Genomic DNA, 24,107 nt, shown 5'->3' with positions numbered 1-24,107 from the left:
ACGAATAGCATTGGCACTAATGAAGTCATTAAAGGCATTAGCCAGCGACCAGGAGAAGTTATCATTACTTTTGTCATTAGGGCACCGCAGAAGGTTAAAGTCTCCCCCGATAACCATCGGTAAATTACAAGCATCGATCTTCAACGAAAGTTCATTAAGAAATAAAGGCGACAAGGAATGGTCCGCATGCCCATAGACGATGATAAACTCACAAAGAGTATTCTGAGCTTTATGAGAGAGAACAACACTGGCCCAAAAGATCCCATGATCAAAAGCAACAAAATCAAAAATATCTTTATTGGAGCCTATCAAGATCCCGCCAGAGTGCCCCGAAGCAGGTAAAAAGTTCCAATTAAATCTGTCCATGCCCACAATAGCAGAAAAGTCATTAGGGGAGAAGGATTCCTTGAAGGTTTCTACCAGCCCCACAAAGTCAATAGAGTTAGAACGAACCAGATCTTTAAGTTGGTCACGGCGCCCCCTAGCACCGAACCCCCTAATATTCCAGAATAACGCCCTCATTTATAAGAAAGATTCTTGATTCGAAGGCTCGACCTGCAAGGGGCCACGCAGGGTTTAGCACGCTTATTGGTGCCCCTTTTAGACAAGTTGGATTGGGGCTGGCCACTACCGGCGCCCGCGTCCACGACCGGACCACTACTAGAAGCCCCTACCTGAGAGGCAACGACCTCTTTGGCTTTGGCAATGGCAGCCTGAGCCATCTCATTAGCCCGAATAATAGCAAGAAGAGAACTAGGAGAACCAACAGACGAATCAACCACCACCCACACATCCTACATAATATTTAAAAGATGATCATCCGAAAGATAAGGTAGAACCAACCGAACCGGAGAAGCAGCAACAGAGGGAACGGGAGATGTACCTGGGGGAGGGAGATCCTTCGCCGCAGCCCGCTTTTTAGCCCGCTCTAGGACAGAAACACCTGAATTCGCCACCCACCTTCCTTTGCGAGCCGTGGACACAGGGGATCGAATCGCAGGCGACAGTGCAGCAGGAGAGCCAACATGGGGACCCGAACGGGACATAGATCCCAAATCTTGATCAAGACGCCGACAAACCCCCGTCATGGAGTGCTTCGAGCCCGACGAGTTCCGGCTCTTAGCCGAGAATTTGCGCACTGAGGATTTCTTCTTCTGGAGGGACTGGGATTCCACCACATCGCGAGCCGGGGAGGCGGAAGATCTTCAATTCCCGATCGAGTGGGGGAGAGCGGGCGGACAGGAAGATTGGAGCAAGCACCAGAAATGGGGGTAGCAGAGCAGGGCGGGAACTTCGACATATCAGCACCAGCAGCAGGGACATTGGGAGCAGCAGACGGGATCACCGAATCATCACGAGGAGCAACACCAGAGGGAGCTTGGGATTGAAACAACTCACGTTCAGAATCTACCAAACCATCCCATTTAGATTGGGTGAAGCGGAGGTTAGACCCATGGCTCTGATTAGGGCCACCCAGAGATCCATCCCCCTCCTTATCATGCTTGTCCGAAGGGTTAGAAGGGGGAGGAGGGGGAGGTGGAGTCTGAAAAGCAGCCGCCCCCTCCACCCGCACCCGAAGCTTAATACCATTGGGAGAAGGGAAGATATCAATCGAGCCATGAACCCGTTCAGGATCCACACACCAAACCTTCATCCTAGCAGGGCCAACCTTGTTCAGAGAGTCTTCATCCACCTCGATGGGCTTCCCAATCAGAACCCCGAAAGACATGAGAAAAGCAGACGAACGGAGACCAGCAGGCAAATCGTCAATCAAAACCTAGACTTGAGAGAGAGGACCAACTGTCGTACCACTGCAAGAAGCCGCTTTAACAGAAACCACCAATTGATTGAGGGGCAAGGTGAAGCTAGTGCATGAGGCAATCATCCGCAAACATTCTTTGGAGGGAAACACCACAGAGAACTCAAATTCAGATATCTGCACAACTTGCCAGTCCCATCCAGCCTCATCCCAAATGCGAAGCCCTTCCAGAAGAATTTGGGGCGAAATCTTTTGATCCTTGACCATAACAATCGCAGCATTAGACAGAGCAGGTGCCACCTCCCGGACAGGCAGGTCACCGTCGAAGTCGAAAAAGGCGCAACCGGGGAGGCCCGAGCCGAACTGGATGACCGCGGGAGGTTTCTGCCTAGCCATGCAGTTGACCGTGAGGTGACCATCAGAGCGATAGATCAGGCAAAAAGGAGGGTTGGTGCAGTGAGACTGTAAATGGCCAGGCCTGTGACAAGCAAAGCAGGTGAGCGCCGAGGGGTTGTTATGGGAAGCAGAGGACGAGCGGGATTGCGGAAGCCACGGAGGAGGAGGAAGGATCCCATCCCCCCATCCCCGAAAAAGGGGGCGCCCCAGAGGCCGGACCGGGCGGCCGACGCGCCGGCCCCGTGAAGGACCGAGGCTGCGGACGAGCACCAGCACCAACCCCAACCGAGCGAAGAGGAGGAGGAGGGCGCGACGGAGCAGATGGACCGCGGCCCACTCCCGGAGCAGGAAGGGAGGCAGAAGACGAAGAAACACCACTGCCAGAGGCCACCGCCGCCTCCCACGGGTCTAGCACCGGAGAGAGAGAATGGCCAGATCCAGAGCCCTGCGGGCTGGATCCGGGCACACCAACCCTCTCCGAGCGCTGCGACCACTCCGGACCCGAAGCCCGAGCCTCGCGGTCACGAGCCACCTGCTCGCGCGCCGCCTGTTCCGCCTCCAACTTGGAACGGAGCGAAGCCTTGAGCTCCAGATCCACCACGGAGGAAGGGGAGTCCTCACGGCGTCGCTTGCTGCCCGAGAGTGCCTCGCAGGAAGAGCCCCACGACTTGTCCATGGATAGCACCACAGCAAAAGGAAGGAGGAGGGGTGGAGGTGGGGAGGATCTAATGAGGCGACGAATGGGAAGACGGTGACGGCGCAGATCGGAAGCGGAAGCCGGAAACCCTAGGAAAGGGGAGGAAGAGCCGCGGGGGATCCATAATAGCCCGTCCGAGCCGTGCCCACCTGGGCCCGACTTGCCACATGGGCCAAAGAAGGTTGAGGAGTAGGAACCCGGACGATGGGCCCAACTGGGCCGGACGGGACCAGAGGGGGGAAATCTGCCACCGACGAAAGAGGGGGAGGAGAGGCAGGCCCACTGGGCAACGGCAAACCGCAAGGCCCATCAAGCCCACCCGAGGGGACGTCCCGCGGCCCGATGGCCACCGCGGAGAAATCGAGATCTAGGTTACACGAAGCCACCAGCGACCCCGCCGTCGCAGCCGCCGGCGACGAGGCCGCCGCAGAGGGTGCAGGAGAGGGGGATGGGAGGCCACCAAGCTCCCCATCAGGCGCACTGCCCGGGACAACGAGATCAGGTGACGCAACAGCAAACTTATCAGACTTACGCCACCGCCGAGAGATCCGAATCCAGCCATCGACCGACGAAGACGGGACTAAATTTGCAGATTTGAACTCTTTACTCCATTCCTTGGTCTTCATGCATTTATTTCGAATACGGAACGAGTAGACTGTGTTCCGTTTCATTCTTTGGTTTTCCCTTTGTTTTGTTTAGTCCTTGGGTGCCCTTTATTCCCCAACTATAGAAAAAGAGTGCATCATGCGAGGTTGAATTGGATCCACAAATTAGGTGGCTGCTGAGACGAAAAGGCAGCAATCAAGATTGGCTAGCCGGATAAACAAAGAGCTCAGGATGTCCCTGCCTTCTTTACACCAAGGCAGCAGAAAATGCTGGTTTCATCAGATTCTGGTTTCATCGAATTTAAGCCACCAAACTTAATTATTTTCATGATACACAGAAAAGTGGGGATCCCAGCTCTTAACAGTTAACAATATTGGATTGCACCAGCAAATAATAATAATATTAGATTGCGCTTTCGGGAGTTATTTATCCAAAACCACCACACTTGGGCTAGGGTAACAACTCGGTATCACATTTAAGCCAGGTCACAAAAAACCACCAGAAATACGCTTAATACGTAACGCAGAGCACTAATAGTTTGATTTGCCCACGGAAACAGCGAAACTGACAAGTTGGCCCCGCTTGTCGGGCTGACGTGGCCTGCCAATGTGGATTATTCGCTGAGGTGGCCCAAGGCCCCACCTGTCAGGTGCATCTCTTCTTCCCCTCTCTTCCCTAAAAGAAGTCCACCACAGCCATATCCCGCGCCGCCGCCGGAGCTCAATCCCGGCGAGCCACCCCACCACCGGCGAGCCGCCCCACCGCCACATCCACATGCCATCCGCGCCGAACCACCCTACTGGAGCTCGATCTACCTCTATGAAGGCGGACGCACATCAGGCACCAGCGGCCGTTCGGATCCGGCGAGGATCCGCCCCGCCGCCCAAACTGCTGCCTGGCGCCGGCGCCGAGTCGAAGAGGAGGATGACTACATGAGAACTCTCCTTGTGTGTTCTTGGTTCCACCGCCACTTGCTGCTAGCTTGAGTACGTGCGCGGCCTGGGACTCCTGGTGGGCGCGGCGAGCACGGGCGTGGCCATGGTGCTCCATGACGGCGCGCGCGGCCAAGGTTTCCTAGGCAGGCGCCGCGTGTACGGGCATGCCCATCGCGCTCCACGATAGCGCACGCAGACATGGCCTCCCGACGAGCCCCGCAAGCACGTGTGTGGCCATGGCGCTCCACAACGGCGGGCGCGGCCAAGGTGCGCAACCACGGCGCGCGCAAGTTCCCTACCAAGCTCGACGGATCCAGGCACGCTGAGGGCTCGGGCAGCGCGGCGACGACGGGGCAGCGCAACGATGACTGGGTAGTGCAGCGAGGTCGAGTTCATCCATGGCGGCTGCCATGGCAGCAGGTTCTTGTTTGAGAGAGAGAGAGAGACACAAGGGATGAAGGAAAAGAAAGGGGCGGTGAGAGGAGCTCCAGCGGCTTGACAGCGGCAGCCAGGTCTGGGATTACCGCCGACCAGCAAGGACGGCAGTGTGTAGATAAGCGCACATTACCTGTTTGATGAAATGCCCAGGAAGAAAATGCCTAGGAGAAAAAGAAAAAAAAGGGAAAAGAGATAAATACTTGAGTCATTGACAGGTGGGACCCTCCTCCAACTCAGCAAATTGTCCACATAAGCATGCCATGTCAGCCCGACAGGTGGGCCCCACCTGTCGGTTTCGCTGTTTTCGCGACTAAATTCCAGCATCAGTGCTCCGCGTTACGTATTAGACGCATTTCTGGTGGTTTTTTGTGACCTGACTTGAATGTGGTACCGAGTAGTTACCCTAGCCCCAAGTATGGTGGTTTTGGGTAAATAACTCCGCTTTCGGAGCTAGGAAAGGTCACAACAGCTTGATTATTACGTCCTCCGTTCCAAAATAAATGACCTAACTTTATACTGATTTTGGTACAAAGTTGGGTCATCTATTTTGGAACGGAGGGAGTAGTTGTAAGTCGGTTCACACACGCACACACCTACACGTGCGCGGACGGATTGTTGTGAGCTATGCCGCCTCCTCCCCCTCCTCCAAAAAAAGAGCTAGGATTCCTGTCTCTCGCCGGTGCCGCTGCAGGTCCGCCTCGTCTCCAATGGCCCTAGGACCATGGGGGCGCGGTGGATCCTGACAAGGGCCGGCGGGAGGGCTTCGATTTTAGTCATTCCTTTCCGTTTTGTAAGAGTTTGTGTCCTGCTCAGAAAGGCGACACGGCGGCTCCCTGAAGATGGAATAAAGGTCTCCCCGCCTAGCCCCCCGTTCCATCGGTGCGTCTAACATCGTTGATGGGCGTGTGAAGGTGTGTCTCCGGCGGATATATCTTAGGTGGATTTCCTTGGATCTTGTCGTTGTTCATGTACGTTCGTGTGTCTTTGGGTTGGATCTCTCCGATCTACATTATTCTTCATCGGCGGTTGTTGTTCTGGTGTGCTAGTCCTATGGGGCCTTAGTACGATGACTTCCCGACTGTCTACTACAACAAGTTCTATCCGACTCCGGTGATGGAGGGGCGATGACGGCGGCGTGCCTTCTGCTCGCTTCAGTGCTTGTAGTCGTCGCTAGGTGGTCTATGAATCTGGATGTAATTTTTATTATTTTTGGTGTTCGTTGTACTGTCATGATTGAAGATGAATAGATCAGAAGTTTTCTCGTAAAAAAAGCTTGATTATTAGTTTAGTTCGGCTGAAAACTTCATTAGCTAGGCGTCTCGTTATAACCAGATTATCAGAAGCGGCAAAGTTGGCAACAAACGTTTTTTTGGGAAAAATTATCAGCTTTGAACAGTTCTGGATTATATATCATTGTTTCTTTTGTCGATTTGGGAGGGGGGGGAGGGGGATTATGTTGGGGAACGTAGCAGAAATTCAAAATTTTCCTACGGTCACCAAGATCTATCTATGGAGAGACCAGCAACGAGGGGAAGGAGAGTGCGTCTACATACCCTTGTAGATCGCTAAGCGGAAGCGTTCAAGAGAACGGGGTTGATGGAGTCGTACTCGTCGTGATTCAAATCACCGGAGATCCTAGTGCCGAATGGACGGCACCTCCGCGTTCAACACACGTACAACCCGCCGATGTCTCCCACGCCTTGATCCAACAAGGATAGAGGGAGAGGTTGAGGAAGACTCCATCCAGCAGCAGCACAACGGCGTGGTGGTGGTGGAGGAGCATGGCAATCCTGCAGGGCTTCGCCAAGCACCACGGGAGAGGAGAAGGACTTGGGAGAGGGGAGGGGCTGCGCCAGGACATTGGTATGGCTGCCCTCCCACCCCCCACATATATATAGGGGCAAGGGAGAGGGGGGAAGGCGCAGCCTTGGCCCTTCCTCCAAGGAAGGGTGCGGCTAGGAGGAGTCCCTCCTCCCCAAGGCACCTCGGAGGTGCCTTCCCCCTTTAGGACTCTTCCTATCCCTAATCTCTTGGCGCATGGGCCTCTTGGGGCTGGTGCCCTTGGCCCATATAGGCCAAGGCGCACCCCCTACAGCCCATGTGGCCCCCCGGGGCAGGTGGCCCCACCCGGTGGACCCCCGGGACCCTTCCGGTGGTCCCGGTACAATACCGATGACCCCGAAACTTGTCCTGATGGCCGAAACAAGATTTCATATATATAAATCTTTACCTCCGGACCATTCCGGAACTCCTCGTGACGCCCGGGATCTCATCCGGGACTCCGAAACAACATTCGGTAACCACATACAAACTTCCTTTATAACCCTAGCGTCATCGAGCCTTAAGTGTGTAGACCCTACGGGTTCGGGAACCATGCAGACATGACCGAGACGTTCTCCTGTCAATAACCAACAGCGGGATCTGGATACCCATGTTGGCTCCCACATGTTCCATGATGATCTCATCGGATGAACCACGATGTCAAGGACTTAATCAATCCCGTATACAATTCCCTTTGTCTATCGGTACGATACTTACCCGAGATTCGATCGTCGGTATCCCGATACCTTGTTCAATCTCGTTACCGGCAAGTCTCTTTACTCGTTCCGTAACACATCATCCCGTGATCAACTCCTTGATCACATTGTGCACATTATGATGATGTCCTACCGAGTGGGCCCAGAGATACCTCTCCGTCACACGGAGTGACAAATCCCAGTCTCGATTCATGCCAACCCAACAGACACTTTCGGAGATACCCGTAGTGTACCTTTATAGCCACCCAGTTACGTTGTGACGTTTGGCACACCCAAAGTATTCCTACGGTATCCGGGAGTTGCAAAATCTCATGGTCTAAGGAAATGAAACTTGACATTAGAAAAGCTTTAGCATACGAACTACACGATCTAGTGCTATGCTTAGGATTGGGTCTTGTCCATCACATCATTCTCCTAATGATGTGATCCCGTTATCAACGACATCCAATGTCCATGGTCAGGAAACCGTAACCATCTATTGATCAACGAGCTAGTCAACTAGAGGCTTACTAGGGACATGGTGTTGTCTATGTATCCACACATGTATCTGAGTTTCCTATCAATACAATTGTAGCATGGATAATAAACGATTATCATGAACAAGGAAATATAATAATAATCAATTTATTATTGCCTCTAGGGCATATTTCCAACAGTCTCCCACTTGCACTAGAGTCAATAATCTAGTTCACATCGCCATGTGATTAACACTCACAGGTCACATCGCCATGTGACCAACATCCAAAGAGTTTACTAGAGTCAATAATCTAGTTCACATCACTATGTGATTAACACTCAATGTGTTCTGGGTTTGAACATGTTGCTTGTGAGAGAGGTTTTAGTCAACGGGTCTGAACCTTTCAGATCTGTGTGTGCTTTACAAATCTCTATGTCATCTCCTAGATGTAGCTACCACGTTCTATTTGGAGCTATTCCAAATAACTGTTCTACTTGGAGCTATTCTAATTGTTGCTCCATTATACGTATCTGGTATCTCTACTCAGAGCTATCCGGATAGGTGTTAAGCTTGCATCGACGTAACCCTTTACGACGAACTCTTTTACGACCTCCATAACCGAGAAACTTCCTTAGTCCACTAGTTACTAAGGATAACTTTGACCGCTGTCCTGTGATCCATTCTTGGATCACTCTTGTACCCCTTGACTGACTCATGGCAAGGCACACTTCAGGTGCGGTACACAACATAGCATACTGTAGAGCCTACGTCTTAAGCATAGGGGACGACCTTCGTCCTTTCTCTCTATTCTTCTGTGGTCGAGCTTTAAGTCTTAACCTCACACCTTACATCTCAGGCAAGAACTCCTTCTTTGACTGATCCATCTTGAACACCTTCAAGATCATGTCAATGTATGTGCTCATTTGAAAGTACCATTAAGCGTTTTGATCTATCCTTATAGATCTTGATGCTCAATGTTCAAGTAGCTTAATCCAGATTTTCTATTGAAAACCACTTTCCAAATAACCCTATATGCTTTCCAGAAATTCTACGTCATTTCTGATCTATGATATGTCAACAACATATATTCATCAGAAATTCTATAGTGCTCCCACTCACTTCTTTGGAAATACAAGTTTCTCATAAACTTTGTATACACCCAAAATCTTTGATCATCTCATCAAAGCATACATTCCAACTCCGAGATGCTTACTCCAGTCCTTAGAAGGATTGTTGGTGCTTTGCATACTTATTAGCATTTTTCAGGATTGACAAAACCTTCCGGTTGTATCACATACAACCTTTCCTCAAGAAAATCATTGAGAAAACAATGTTTTGACATCCTATCTGCAAGATTTCATAAATAATGCAGTAATCGCTAATATAATTCCAACAGACTCTTAGCATCGCTACGAGTGAGAAAGTCTCATCGTAGTAAACTCCTTGAACTTGTCAGAGAACATCTTAACGACAAGTCGAGCTTTCTTAATGGTGACATTTACCATCATTGTCCGTCTTCCTTTTAAAATCCATCTATACTCAACAGCCTTTCGACCATCGAGCCGTTCTGCCAAAGTCTACACTTTGTTTTCATACATGGATCCTCTCTCGGATTTTATGGCCTCGAGCCATCTATCGGAATCCGGGCCCACCATCGCTTCTCCATAGCTCGTAGGTTCATTGTTTTCTAGCAACATGACTTCCAAGACAGGATTATGTACCACTCTGAAGTAGTACGCATCCTTGTCATCCTACGAGGTTTGGTAGTGACTTGATCTAAAGTTTCATGATCACTATCATAAGCTTCCACTTCAATTGGTGTAGGTGCCACAGGAACAACTCCCTGTGCCCTATCACACACTAGTTGAAGAGGCGGTTCAATAACCTCATCAAGTCTCCACCATCCTCCCACTCAATTCTTTCGAGAGAAACTTTTCCTCGAGAAAGGACCCATTTCTAGAAACAATCACTTTTGCTTCCAGATCTGAAATAGGAGGTATACCCAACTACTTTGTGTATTCTATGAAGATGCATTTATCCGATTTGGGTTTGAGCTTATCAGCCTAAAACTTTTTCACATAAGCGTCGTAGCCCCAAACTTTTAAGAAACGACAGCTTAGGTTTCTCTAAACCATAGTTCATATGGTGTCGTCTCAACGGAATTACGTGGTGCCCCTTTTAAAGTGAATGTGGTTGTCTCTAATGCCTAACCCATAAACTATTGTGGTAATTCGATAAGAGACATCATGGTATGCATCATATCCAATAGGGTGCAGTTATGATGTTCGGACACACCATCACACTATGTTGTTCCAAGCTGTATCAGTTGTGAAACAATTTCCACAATGTCTTAATTCTGTGCCAAACTCGTAATTCAGATATTCATCTCTATGATCATATCATAGATCTTTTATCCTCTTGTCACGACGATCTTTCAACTTCACCCTGAAATTACTTGAACCTTCAATAATTCAGACTCGTGATTCATCAAGTAAATATACTCAACATCTACTCAAATCATCTGTGAAGTAAGAACATAACGATATCCACTACATGCCTCAGCACTCATTGGACTGCACACATCAAAATGTATTACTTCCAACAAGTTGCTTTCTAGTTCCATTTTACTGAAAACGAGGCTTTTAGTCATCTTGCCCATGTGGTAAGATTTGCATATCTCAAGTGATTCAAAATCAAGTGAGTCCAAACGATCCATCTGCATGGAGTTTCTTCATGCATATACACCAATAGACACGGTTCGCATGTCTCAAACTTTTCAAAAATGATTGAGTCCAAAGATCCATCAACATGGAGCTTCTTCATGCGTTTTATACCGATATGACTTACGTGGCAGTGCCACAAGTAGGTGGTACTATCATTACTATCTTATGTCTTTTGGCATGAACATGTGTATCACTATGATCGAGATTCAATAAACCATTCATTTTAGGTGCAAGACCATTGAAGGTATTATTCAAATAAACAGAGTAACCATTATTCTTCTTAAATGAATAACCGTATTGCGATAGACATAATCCAATCATGTCTATGCTCAACGCAAACACCAATCTCGATGGTAGAGGGAGCGTACGATATTTGATCAACCTTGGAAATACTTCCACCACATATCATTATCTCACCTTTAACTAGTCTCCGTTTATTCCGTAGCTTTTATTTCAAGTTACTAACACTTAGTAACCGAACCGGTATCTAATACCCTGGCGCTACTAGGAGTACTAGTAAAGTACACATCAACACAATGTATATCCAATATACTTCTATCGACCTTGCCAGCCTTCTAATCTACCAAGTATCTAGGGTAATTCTGCTCCAGTGGCTGTTCCCCTTATTACAGAAGCACTTAGTCTCGGGTTTGGGTTCAACCTTGGGTTTCTTCACTAGAGCAGCAGCTGAATTGCCGTTTCATGAAGTATCCCTTCTTGCCCTTGCCCTTCTTGAAACTAGTGGTTTCACCAACCATCAACAATTGATGCTCCTTCTTGATTTCTACTTTTGTGGTGTCAAACATCGCGAATATCTCAAGGATCATCATATATGTCCCTGATATATTATAGTTCATCACGAAGCTCTAGCAGCTTGGTGGTAATGACTTCGGAGAGACATCACTATCTCATCTAGAAGATCAACTCCCACTTGGTTCAAATGATTGTTGTACTTAGACAATCTGAGCACAAGCTCAACAATTGAGCTTTTCTCCCTTAGTTTGCAGGCTAAGAGAATCATCGGAGGTCTTATACCTCTTGACGTGGGCACGAGCCTGAAATCCCAATTTCAGCCCTCAAAACATCTCATATGTTTCGCGACGTTTCAAAAAACGTCTTCGGTGCCTCAACTCTAAACCGTTTAACTGAACTATCACGTAGTTATCAAAACATGCATGTCAGATGTTCGCAACATCCACAGACGATGTTCGAGGTTCAACACACTGAGCGGTGCATTAAGGACATAAGCCTTCTATGAAGTAATGAGGACAATCCTCAGTTTACGGACCTAGTCCGCATAATTGCTACTATCAACTTTCAACTAATTTTTCTCTAGGAACATATCTAAATAGTAGAACTAAAGCGCGAGATACGACATAATTTGCAAAATCTTCTGACTATGTTCAGGATAATTAAGTTCATCTTATGAACTCCCACTCAGATAGACATCCCTCTAGTCATCTAAGTGATTACATGATCCGAGTCAACTAGGCCGTGTCCGATCATCACGTGAGACGGACTAGTCAACATCGGTGAACATCTTCATGTTGATCGTATCTTCTATACGACTCATGCTCGACCTTTCGGTCTTCTGTGTTCCGATGCCATGTCTATACACATGCTAGGCTCGTCAAGTCAACCTAAGTGTTTGCATGTGTAAATCTGTCTTACACCCGTTGTATGTGAACGTTTGGATCAAACACCCGATCATCACGTGGTGCATTGAAACAACAAACTGTCGCAACGGTGCACAGTTAGGGGGACCACTTTCTTGAAATTTTTAATGAGGGATCATCTTATTTACTACCGTCATTCTAAGCAAATAAGATGTATAAACATGATAAACATCACATGCAATCAAATAGTGACATGATATGGCCATCATCACTTTGCTCCTTTTGATCTCCATCTTCGGGGCTCCATGATCATCATCGTCACCGACATGACACCATGATCTCCATCATCATGATCTCCATCATCGTGTCTTCTTGAAGTTGTCACGTCATCTGTTACTTCTACTACTATGGCTAACGCTTTAGCAATAAAGTAAAGTAATTACATGACGTTTATGTTGACACGCAGGTCATAAATAAATTAAGACAACTCCTATGGCTCCTGCCGGTTGTCATACTCATCGACATGCAAGTCGTGATTCCTATTACAAGAACATGATCATCTCATACATCACATATATCATTCATCACACCCTTTGGCCATATCACATCACATAGCATACCCTGCAAAAACAAGTTAGACGTCCTCTAATTGTTGTTTGCATGTTTTACGTGGCTGCTATGGGTTTCTAGCAAGAACGTTTCTTACCTACGCAAAGACCACAACGTGATATGCCAATTGCTATTTACCCTTCATAAGGACCCTGTTCATCGAATCCGATCCGACTAAAGTGGGAGAGACAGACACCCGCCAGCCACCTTATGCAACTAGTGCATGTTTGTCGGTGGAACCGGTCTCACGTAAGCGTACGTGTAAGGTTGGTCCGGGCCGCTTCATCCCACAATGCCGCCGAATCAAGATAAGACTAGTAACGGCAAGATAATTGACAATATCGACGCCCACAACTACTTTGTGTTCTACTCGTGCATAGTAACTACACAATAGACCTAGCTCATGATGCCACTGTTGGGGAACGTAGCAGAAATTCAAAATCTTCCTACGGTCACCAAGATCTATCTATGGAGAGACCAGCAACGAGGGGAAGGAGAGTGCGTCTACATACCCTTATAGATCGCTAAGCGGAAGCGTTCAAGAGAACGGGGTTGATGGAGTCGTACTCGTCGTGATTCAAATCACCGGAGATCCTAGTGCCGAACGGACGGCACCTCCGCGTTCAACACACGTACAGCCCGACGATGTCTCCCATGCCTTGATCCAGCAAGGATAGAGGGAGAGGTTGAGGAAGACTCCATCCAGCAGCAGCACAACGACGTGGTGGTGGTGGAGGAGCGTGGCAATCCTGCAGGGCTTCGCCAAGCACCACGGGAGAGGAGAAGGACTTGGGAGAGGGGAGGGGCTGCACCAGGACATTGGTATGGCTGCCCTCCCACCCCCCACATATATATAGGGGCAAGGGAGAGGGGGGAAGGCGCAACCTTGGCCCTTCCTCCAAGGAAGGGTGCGGCTAGGAGGAGTCCCTCCTCCCCAAGGCACCTCGGAGGTGCCTTCCCCCTTTAGGACTCTTCCTATCCCTAATCTCTTGGCGCATGGGCCTCTTGGGGCTGGTGCCCTTGGCCCATATAGGCCAAGGCGCACCCCCTACAGCCCATGTGGCCCCCGGGGCAGGTGGCCCCACCCGGTGGACCCCCGGGACCCTTCCGGTGGTCCCGGTACAATACCGATGACCCCGAAACTTGTCCCGATGGCCGAAACAGGATTTCCTATATATAAATCTTTACCTCCGGACCATTCCGGAACTCCTCGTGACGTCTGGGATCTCATCCGGGACTCCGAACAACATTCGGTAACCACATACAAACTTCCTTTATAACCCTAGCGTCATCGAACCTTAAGTGTGTAGACCCTACGGGTTCGGGAACCATGCAGACATGACCGAGACGTTCTCCTGTCAATAACCAACAGCAGGATCTGGATACTCATGTTGGCTCCCACATGTTCCATGATGATCTCATCGGATGAACCACGATGTCAAGGACTTAGTCAATCCCGTATATAATTCCCTTTGTCTATCGGTACGATACTTACCCGAGATTCGATCGTCGGTATCCCGATACCTTGTTCAATCTCGTTACCGGCAAGTCTCTTTACTCGTTCCGTAACACATCATCCCGTGATCAACTCCTTGATCACATTGTGCACATTATGATGATGTCCTACCGAGTGGGCCCAGAGATACCTCTCCGTCACACGGAGTGACAAATCCCAGTCTCGATTCGTGCCAACCCAACAGACACTTTCGGAGATACCCGTAGTGTACCTTTATAGCCACCCAGTTACGTTGTGACGTTTGGCACACCCAAAGTATTCCTACGGTATCCGGGAGTTGCACAATCTCATGGTCTAAGGAAATGAAACTTGACATTAGAAAAGCTTTAGCATACGAACTACACGATCTAGTGCTATGCTTAGGATTGGGTCTTGTCCATCACATCATTCTCCTAATGATGTGATCCCGTTATCAACGACATCCAATGTCCATGGTCAGGAAACCGTAACCATCTATTGATCAACGAGCTAGTCAACTAGAGGCTTACTAGGGACATGGTGTTGTCTATGTATCCACACATGTATCTGAGTTTCCTATCAATACAATTCTAGCATGGATAATAAACGATTATCATGAACAAGGAAATATAATAATAATCAATTTATTATTGCCTCTAGGGCATATTTCCAACAGATTACTGGGCTTGAAAAAGTATTATACAAGTTGTTGATAATTATGGTTTGGGGATTGTGCTAGAATTATATTGAGTGGTTGTAATATGTGGTTTATTAGTTTTGGTAACAAAACTGGAAGGCCCAATGACGAAAAAATGGGCATTCATCAATTGTTTAGTGGCGAGCGGCTAGCCGGGTGACCTAGCCCACTAGGCGCGTTTGATCCTTGGCTACATTCGGCGTGTGCCCATATTTCTTAAGAAAATAGCACATGAGCTAGTCCATGTTGTCATGTTTTTTTCAACCATTGTTGCCATGTTTACTTACTGTATTTTTTTTCTTCCTAAAAGTGCATTCCATATTTTAATGACTATCTCTACTTTTTAAAATTTGTCCAAATTTAGTTGGTACTTGTTTATGTTCTCATGGTTTTTCTTGATTATGCCTTCAATGGCGTCATCGCTTGGCAGTGAAGATGGTTGTGTGTGGAGACAAGGATCAAAGGGTGGGGAAAATGGTAAGGTTTTGGTGCCTTGGTGTGCATATGACGGTTAGGGAGTAGTGGGTTACACCGTTAAAAACATGATCTTTTCCACGAGTGGATGTGAAGTAGTAGCAAAGGGATTTTCTATCTTGAAATTTTAGACTGTATCCGAATTAAATTTAGTTTTTTAGTCAAACATGGTCATAAGTTGGTAAACTTTCTTCAAGAAAAAATACATTCGAAATCTGTTTCTGAAACGGTAAACATTGAGTCTAAACTATTCTACTCTTTATCCAGCAGAGCCAGTGAAAAAATAGTGCACCATGACAAAATAGCTGGCCCTTGAAATATGCTATTAGCATGCTATTTCACGCTATATCGTGCTATTAGCGAGACATTGTACACGGATTTTTTTGCAAGGTCCACACAGATTTATTTAGCGAGACATTGCTCAGAATGCTATAGCGTGCTACTCTCTTCGTTTCTAAATATAAGTCTTTTTAGAGATTTTAATAAAGAACTACATATAGAATAAAATGAATGAATCTATACTCTAAAATATGTCTATAACACCCGTATGTAATTCATAGTAGAATCTTTAAAATGACCTACATTTAAGAACAGAGGGAGTATTAGGCCCTGTTTGGTTCGGCTGTGGATTTCTAAAAGCAGCTGTAAAAAATATGTTGTAGAAAAACAGCTGTGGAAAATCTAATGTGAAAAAGATGTAGGTCATTTGGCAAACCAGCTGATACAGCTTTTTCAGATTTTGGCCCACAGTGTAATCAGATTTTAGAAAGCACGTCCTGAGCTGCTTCCGCTTTTGATTCAGATTTTGGCAGCGGATTTCTAGAGTCGGATTCTGCTGGGTTCGCCCTTTCGTTCAGATTCTGCTGCGGGGCAGCGGAATCCGTCAATAAAAGCTGAACCAATCAGAGCCTTAGGCTATAGGGCGGTATTTTTTTCACTGAGCAGAGCACTAGTGGTGTGTCACAATCCGAAACCGTATATGACGTTTGGTTCCCAAAACCCGTCGGCAGTTTCAACTTTTGAAAGGGTTTTTTTTTGAAAGAGAACACGAAACATTCCATGAAGAACCAATGCTGGACAAGTCGCCAGCAACAGCGTCATTTACAAAGTCTGGACACTCATCAAGCCAAATCTCACTTATGCCAGCTCCTAGTTTAGTACCATACGCTGCTAAACAGTGTGCCACTACATTACAAGTTCTAGGACAAGACACAACAGTTACATGATTGAAGCTTACTCTCAGCTTAAATTTAATATCTTTGAAAATAGCTCCTAATGTAGAGAGATCATAGTCTTCATTGTTCACTGCTGACTGAAGTTGCACAGAGTCAGTCTCCATTATGACACAGTTACAACCCATCTGAATAGCTGCGTTTATGGCATGCAACATTGCCATTGCCTTCGAATGAAGCGCATCCGAAACTTGCCCCAAATTTCCTGCACCAGCTGCTATTACCATACCACGATCATTCCTGATGACAAAGCCCCAACCTCCAGAATTTGATTCCTTTAGGTAGGCGCCGTCAGTGTTGATTTTCAAGATCTTCGGTGGAGGTCTGGACCATCTTTCTTTTTGTTGTTGCTCTTGTATTCTCCCTTCTTGCCTTACCTTAGAAAATTGCATAAAAAGATAGTTAATAGAATGACATATTTCATCAGAAGGTTTAATTTCATTTCCTGCATTTGCTCTATTCCTCTCATGCCACCAACGCTAGAGAAGCAGGCATGATTTAATTTTTTTCTTCTTCATTGAGGTTCAATATTTTCTCCATACAGCTCAGTGCATCAGTACAATCTAGAATTTGTAATCTGACATGCTCCAACTGAGCTTTCCTCCACACATCCTTTACCCTCTTACACTTAATGAAACAATGGCCACCATCCTCATCCAACCGAAAACAGATTGGACAACGGGTGTCAACTTGCATACCTCTTTGCTGGAGCTTCATGCGCAGTGGTAAGGTATTTGTGGACATGCGCCATAAGAAGTGAAGAACCTTGTTGGGGAGGGGAAGCGACCACAACTTTGGCCAATTAAAACCACATGTATCTTCATCTGTACTTGAGGAAGAAGTTAGTCCTGAAATAGATTCACGAGCCGTGGTGTCTACAACAACTCTATAAGCTGATTTCACCGAAAATATACCTTTTTTATCATAATGCCATGCTATGAAATCATCTTCATGTGTATGAATTGGGATTTGTAGAATAATATTTGCATCTTCAGGGAGAAAGGTTTGTCTAACTAAGTCTTCATCCCAATTGTTTGTGGTAGGATCAATCAAATCATTTACTTTAGTTACAACATTTCCACCCCTCTGTGTGATGACTCTCCTAGTACTTCCTCTTGGAATCCAGGGATCAGACCAAATATTGATGTTGCTACCACTGCCTACTCTCCATATGATCCCTTTCTTGAGCAGATCTACTCCTTTTAGTATACTGCGCCATGTGTAGGATATGCCGCTTCTAGGCCTGGCTTGAAGAACTGAGCCATCTGAGTAGTATCTTGCTGACAGGACCTGCGCACATAAGGAAGCTGGGTTTTGAATGAGCCTCCATGCTTGCCTTGCAAGCATGGCCAGATTGAAGGCATGTAGATCCCTAAATCCCAAGCCTCCTGTTTTCTTCGTCTTCGTCATCTTCTCCCAGCTAGCCCAATGTATTTTATTCTCTTTATCCACTTGGCTCCACCAGTATCTATTTATCATATTGCTCAACTCTTCACATAGGGTCTTGGTTAGATCAAAGCAAGCCATGGAATACACCGGGATTGCTTGTGCTACCGCTTTAATGAGGATTTCTTTTCCACCTTTCATAGGAGTTTTTCCTTCCATCCTTGGATCTTTTTCCACACCCTCTCTTTTACATACTCAAAGGTTCTTGCTTTGGCCTTACCCACATAGGATGGAACACCAAGATATCTTGGGGATAGACCTTGAGAGGTAACTTGCAGAATACTTTTCATTTTTTCCTTCAACCCTTGCCTTGTGTTTGCACTGAATAGTATTGAGGATTTATCTTTATTAATCACTTGTCCTGAAGCAGCTTCATAAAGATTTAGAATTCTATTAATTTCCTGAGCACTTTCAGCATTGGCCTCCAATAGAAGTAATGAATCATCCGCAAAGAATAGATGGCTTACACTAGGGGCTCCCCTACATACCTTGATTCCTTTTAGTGATCCCCTCATCTCAGCTTCATATAACATAGAGGAGAACCCCTCAGCACAGATGAGAAACAAATAAGGGGAAAGTGGATCTCCTTGGCGCAGTCCTCTTTGGGGTGTAATCATATCAGTTGTATCTTGGTTCACCTTGATTTGGTACTTGACAGTTGAGACACACTTCATTATCAGTCTGATCCAATTCCTATCAAAACCCAATCTTTTCATCATATCTTCTAAAAATTTCCATTCAACGCGGTCGTAGGCTTTGCTCATGTCCAGTTTGATAGCCGCATAGCCCACGAGACCCCTTCTTTTCCTTTGTAGGAAATGTGTTAGTTCATATGCCAATAGAATATTATCTGAAATTAGTCTCCCGGGTACAAAGGCACTCTGATTAGGGGAGACAATGTCGGGGAGAATTTCCTTGAGTCTATTTGTGATTGCCTTAGAGACCACCTTATATACCACATTGCACAGACTTATAGGTCTTAGATCCTTTAAGCTCATTGGCTTGGTGTTCTTCGGAATAAGCACTATTAGGGTATCATTCCATCCTTCAGGCATATCTCCTCCTCTCAATATATGCAGAACTTCTTTAGTGATCTGGTTCCCCACTGTTTTCCAAAACATTTTAAAGAAAATGGCTGGCATACCATTAGGTCCTGGAGCTTTTAAGTCACCGATGCTATCTAAGGCTCTTTTCACCTCCTCTTCTGTATATTCAGCACATAGCATGTCATTCATCTCCGGCGTCACCTTTGGCTGCACCACTCGCATAATTTCCCCATTATCTCCTGTCGTCGTGGAGGAGAATATATTTGAAAAGTAGTTTGCAATATGCTCTTTCAAATGTTCCTGCCCCTCCACCCAACTACCACCCTCCCTTTTAAGTTTCTTAATGGTATTCCTTTTCTTTCTTTCGGAGGCAAAAGCATGAAAGAAGGATGTGTTCTTGTCACCATCTTGCAACCATTTAATATGGGCTCGTTGTTTCCAATGCGTATCTTGCTGCTGTTCCAAACGGTCTAGCTTCTCCATTAATAAGTGCTCTCTGCTGACCCCTTCTTGGTTGATGTCCCCTCTGCGTACCTCCTCTAGTTCTTTCTTAAGGGTTTTAATACGCTTTTGGGGATCGCCTAAAACATTAGCATCCCAGTCCTTTAACTCTCTTGCTACCATGCGTAACATCCCCTGGGTATTATGTTCCCCTTGTATGCTAGCTTTGGCCCAAGCATTATTAACCACAAACTCACATTCCTCTTCTTGTAACCATCTAGCTTCAAACCTGAAGCTGCGAATCCTTCTCCTGGGCATATGTGAACTCTCAGATTCTTCTATTTGGATGGTTACTGGTCTGTGATTTGAGTGGTATGGGTCCCCATTTAAAACTTTGAAGTAAGGGAATCTTGTGCACCAGCTCTTCGTCCCCACTGTTCTATCCAATCTTTCTTTAACAAAGCGTTTAACATCCCAACTCTGATTGCGCCATGTGTATTTGTCCCCCACATAGCCCAAATCTGTCAATCCACAGTCTGCTAGAGCTGCTCTAAAATTCTCCATTTGGCTTTGTACTCTAGCTGGCCCCCCAACTTTTGAAAGGGGGTTTAGTGACAGAAGAAGTGAGAAAGTCGCCCGCGAGGATAATAAATTGGTCCGTTCCGGCCACCCCGCGCTTCCCCTTTCCCGCATTCTTCGCCTCCGGCCTCTGCTCGCGCTCCCGTCCGCGCTCCCGTTTTCGCCACGCACGAGCACCACGAGCGCGCTCGAGCCTCGAACAAATTCCAGCGCCCTCGCTCGGACCAACCCGATTCTCCGCATCTGATTCCTTCTCCCTCCTGCAAGGCTGTCCACAAGTTCCGGCCTGCTTCTTCTTGCTTCTTGGCGCGCTAGCTAGCTATTTGGTAGTACGAGATCGAGCACCGGAGCTACCTGCCGCACGCACTGGAACCACCGAACGCGGCATTCCTCGCGTCGCGGAGCCAGGCATAGGCAGCATGGGCGCGGGCGCGTCGGACCTCGCGGCGCCGGCGGAGGCGGCGATGTCCGGGCTGGGCGACATGCCGGAGCTGTGCGCGGCGGAGGTGCTGCTCCGGCTGGGCGCGCCCGACATATGCCAGCTCGCGCGGCTCAACCGCGCGTTCCGCAGCGCCGCGGCCGCCGACTTCGTGTGGGAGGCCAAGCTGCCCGAGAACTACGGGTACCTCATGGGGTTCGTTGACGGTGACTCTGAGGAGGGAGGGGCAGGAGGGAAGAAGAGCGCCGTGGGGAAGAAGGAGGTCTACGCGAGGCTCGCCAAGGCCGTGCGGTTTGACGACGGCAAAAGGGTGAGATTTTTCTTCCTTCATAATCCTGTGTGTGCGTGTGTGTGGATTAATTTCATTTCGATTTTCAGTGTTCTTCTAGAGGAGGATTTGGAGCACTCGGGTGCTCCGCGCGCTTATATGAACAATTCATTCAAAAAAATACCGTGAAATTTGAAAAAAGACAAAAAAATTCTATCTATAGAAAAAAACTGTTTGGGTAGATTTTTGTTCGGACAGTATTTCCTTCGCCATGGATACGTTTTTTAGAATTTTTCCACGAAATTTCACACGGAAGTAGATTGGGAACCCAAGTTTGATATCCCCAAATTTCAGATTTTTTTTATTTTTTGGTATTTTTTATGATTATTTTTCGTATAGGGGTGTGGAGCACCCAGGAGCTCCTGTGTATTTTTCCTGTTCTTCCAGCAGTTTTGTGAGACTCAAATGGAATTTTCAGAGACCTTTGGGAATCTAAACTCTAGATATTTTTCGTCAAAAGAAAAAAACTGTAGATATTTCAATTGCCTCTTTAAAAATCGTACAGGTGTTCTGAATTTCTTCATACTTTCCCCTATGTTTTGACTATTAGTATGTTTAGTTATCTGATCTGATGTCAAAATCTGAAAGAAAATTGTACTGTCTGTAACAAATTTGATCCAAATATGAACTTACAGTTGCTTTAGTAATTTTGGGTTAAAGTTCCATACAAGAATCTGAGAAAGTAATTAAGAAACTATGAGCTGTAAGGAAACCATGATAGGCTTCTTTTAAAAGTTCCCATGCTTTGGCTATGTCAACATAAACTAGTGCAAAATATGCCGTGCACGAAAAAACTTAATCTCTTATTGGAGAATGATTCTATAGTCGATTTCTCAAACTCGTGTATCTCGGCTTCTTTTTTATTATTCTTGTTTTGACGAAGAACACTCCTGTGTTTGCCTTGCAGGAATTCTGGCTGGAGAAGAGCACCGGCATGGTTTGCATGGCATTGTCCTCGAAAGCGTTAGTGATAACGGGGATCGATGACAGGAGATATTGGGTCCACATGCCAAACACAGAGTCTAGGTAATATTTTGAATTCAGATCTTGCTTCCAATCATATATATGCTTAGTACTACTAATGTTTTTCATCTTTTGCTTTGTCTATACTACTAGTAGTTATTTTGAGTGTCGCACACCCTGTTTAATTTGTACTAGTTGAACGAAAATATCTACCATTAGCTTTATGTAAAAGAAATATCTACCGTTACCATTGATGATGCCAAAAAAAAGTGAAACAAAGTGTAGCTTTCATCCCTTTTTGACAAATTTTGTATTGCTCAAAATGCCGCGGTTGCCAGCTCGCATACCGATGATGTGATCATGGACGCTGGCAAAAAAATGACAGGAGATAGTTGGTTGAGTACAGATTTTTCGACGGAGGTAGAAATTTTCAATTATATATTTTTGGATTACTGAAATTTCAAATATCGTGTCAACCCTTACGTCCCTTTCGTTTGAAATCTTCATCAGATCATGCAATCAACAAATCTTTCAATACGACCAACAAATCCTTATATGTGTATATAATTCTATTTCTCTTGATGATGATTGTTGAAAATAATAGGAGTTATCCTGAAGGAAATCTGAACCTTTCTTCTCTCCCTGCAGGTTCCAGTCCGTGGCGTACCTGCAGCAAATCTGGTGGTTCGAGGTGGTCGGGGAGATCGACTTCCGCTTACCGGCGGGGACCTACAGCCTCTACTTCAGGCTCCACCTCGGGAAGCCCTCTTCCTCCAGGCACGCCGGCCGCCGCGGCTGTGGCGGCTCCGAGAAGGCCGGCAACGGCATCCACGGCTGGGACAGGAAGCCGGTGCGGTTCCAGCTGTCGACGTCGGACGGCCAGAACGCCGTGTCGCAGCGCTACCTGGACGACGAGCCGGGGAGCTGGGCGCTGTACCACGCCGGCGACTTCGTGGTGGCCCCGGACACGGAGGAGCACGGTCAGGGACGGCCGGTGAGGGTCAAGTTCTCCATGGCGCAGATCGACTGCACCCACACCAAGGGCGGCCTCTGCGTCGACTCCGTGCTCGTGTACCCCAGGGGCTTTCGGACAGAGAGAGTGGTTGATGCTCAGAGGTGACTGATGAGATTAGTTTGTGCGCTTGATCGTGTTCGTTTTGTACTGTAAATAATAGCTAGAGAAATGAGTGAAGCAGTAGGTCGTGACTCGTGAGCGTCAGTGCTTGCTTCAGATTACCGACTGGTTTGATGTGTTTCCATATTGAAGGTGAAGCTCTACATTCCTACAAATCAGGGTTGTTCAAATTTCGTGAACATTTATTTTAAATATCATGAGCATTTTTCAAAGTGCACAAACATATTTTATAATATGTGAAACAATTTAAATGCCACACATATTTGTTGAAATTACCTAAATGTTAGTTATTTTTCAAATAAAACTGGAATAAAAATGTGACACAAATAAAAAGGAAAAAAGTCCAGCCAACTTGTGCCAATGAGCCGGCCCTATATATAAGGTAACGGGAGTTTTATTTCATTTCAGTTTTGTACAAGGGTGTGTTCATTTTTTGATCTACTTCATTTTGTACTTTAAACAGAGAGAGACCAGAGAAATACACGATCGTAGTTTTTTTGTGAAACGGTTTTCGTACACTTTTCTATATTTTAGTTTTTTGTTCTTTTCCTTTTTTTATGTTTTACTTATTTAGCTTTTATATTTTTGGGTATAATTTACCATTTTTCCTTTTTCGTTAATTTCAAATATTTTCCCTTTACTCTTTTATTTTCCCAGTTTTATCTGTAACTAACCAATATGTATAAACCTTTTTCGAAAAATTCAACTTTCTTTTCAGAAAACACGTGAACATTTTTTAACTTTCATGAACCCATTTTAAATTTCATGATTTACTTTGCAAATACGTGAACATTTATGGTAAATACATGAATACTTAATTGTACAAAGTTTTATAAAAGTGTATGAACATTTAAAAAAAGTGTGAACACCTTTTCAAATTCGATGAACGCTTATTTTACATGAACATTTTTCCAAAATGCACGAACATATCTTTTAAATATGTAAAGCAATATCAATGTGATGGACATTTTTAAAAGACATTGTGAAGTTACCTAAAAAATTATTTGTTTTTAAAATTAATTTGAAATTAAAAATAACAATTTTTTTGAGACACAAAAAATAACACAAATAAAAGGGGAG

The 24,107-nt window shown here is 46.2% G+C and overlaps 2 protein-coding genes across 2 annotated transcripts; one reads left to right on the top strand and one right to left on the bottom strand.

Moving 5' to 3' along the window:
- Window positions 1–16,915: 16,915 nt before the first annotated feature.
- Window positions 16,916–18,003, bottom strand: LOC119298466. Its single transcript, XM_037575861.1, has 3 exons — window positions 17,565–18,003; window positions 17,349–17,474; window positions 16,916–17,027 (listed from the first exon to the last, which is right to left on the bottom strand). Exons 1-3 carry the CDS (start codon window positions 17,995–17,997, stop codon window positions 16,942–16,944), a joined length of 645 nt encoding a protein of 214 aa, XP_037431758.1. The 5' UTR covers window positions 17,998–18,003; the 3' UTR covers window positions 16,916–16,941.
- Window positions 18,004–20,254: 2,251 nt separating this feature from the next.
- Window positions 20,255–23,178, top strand: LOC119304202 (F-box protein PP2-A13-like). Its single transcript, XM_037581374.1, has 3 exons — window positions 20,255–20,911; window positions 21,837–21,955; window positions 22,541–23,178. Exons 1-3 carry the CDS (start codon window positions 20,582–20,584, stop codon window positions 23,010–23,012), a joined length of 921 nt encoding a protein of 306 aa, XP_037437271.1. The 5' UTR covers window positions 20,255–20,581; the 3' UTR covers window positions 23,013–23,178.
- The last annotated feature ends 929 nt before the right edge of the window (window positions 23,179–24,107 follow it).

This window comes from Triticum dicoccoides, chromosome 5A, assembly GCF_002162155.2.
Source record: "Triticum dicoccoides isolate Atlit2015 ecotype Zavitan chromosome 5A, WEW_v2.0, whole genome shotgun sequence".
In the NCBI taxonomy this organism is placed as follows: domain Eukaryota; kingdom Viridiplantae; phylum Streptophyta; class Magnoliopsida; order Poales; family Poaceae; genus Triticum; species Triticum dicoccoides.
The sequence above is the reverse complement of the archived record's forward strand: the minus strand, read 5'-3'. Positions and strand labels throughout refer to the sequence as shown.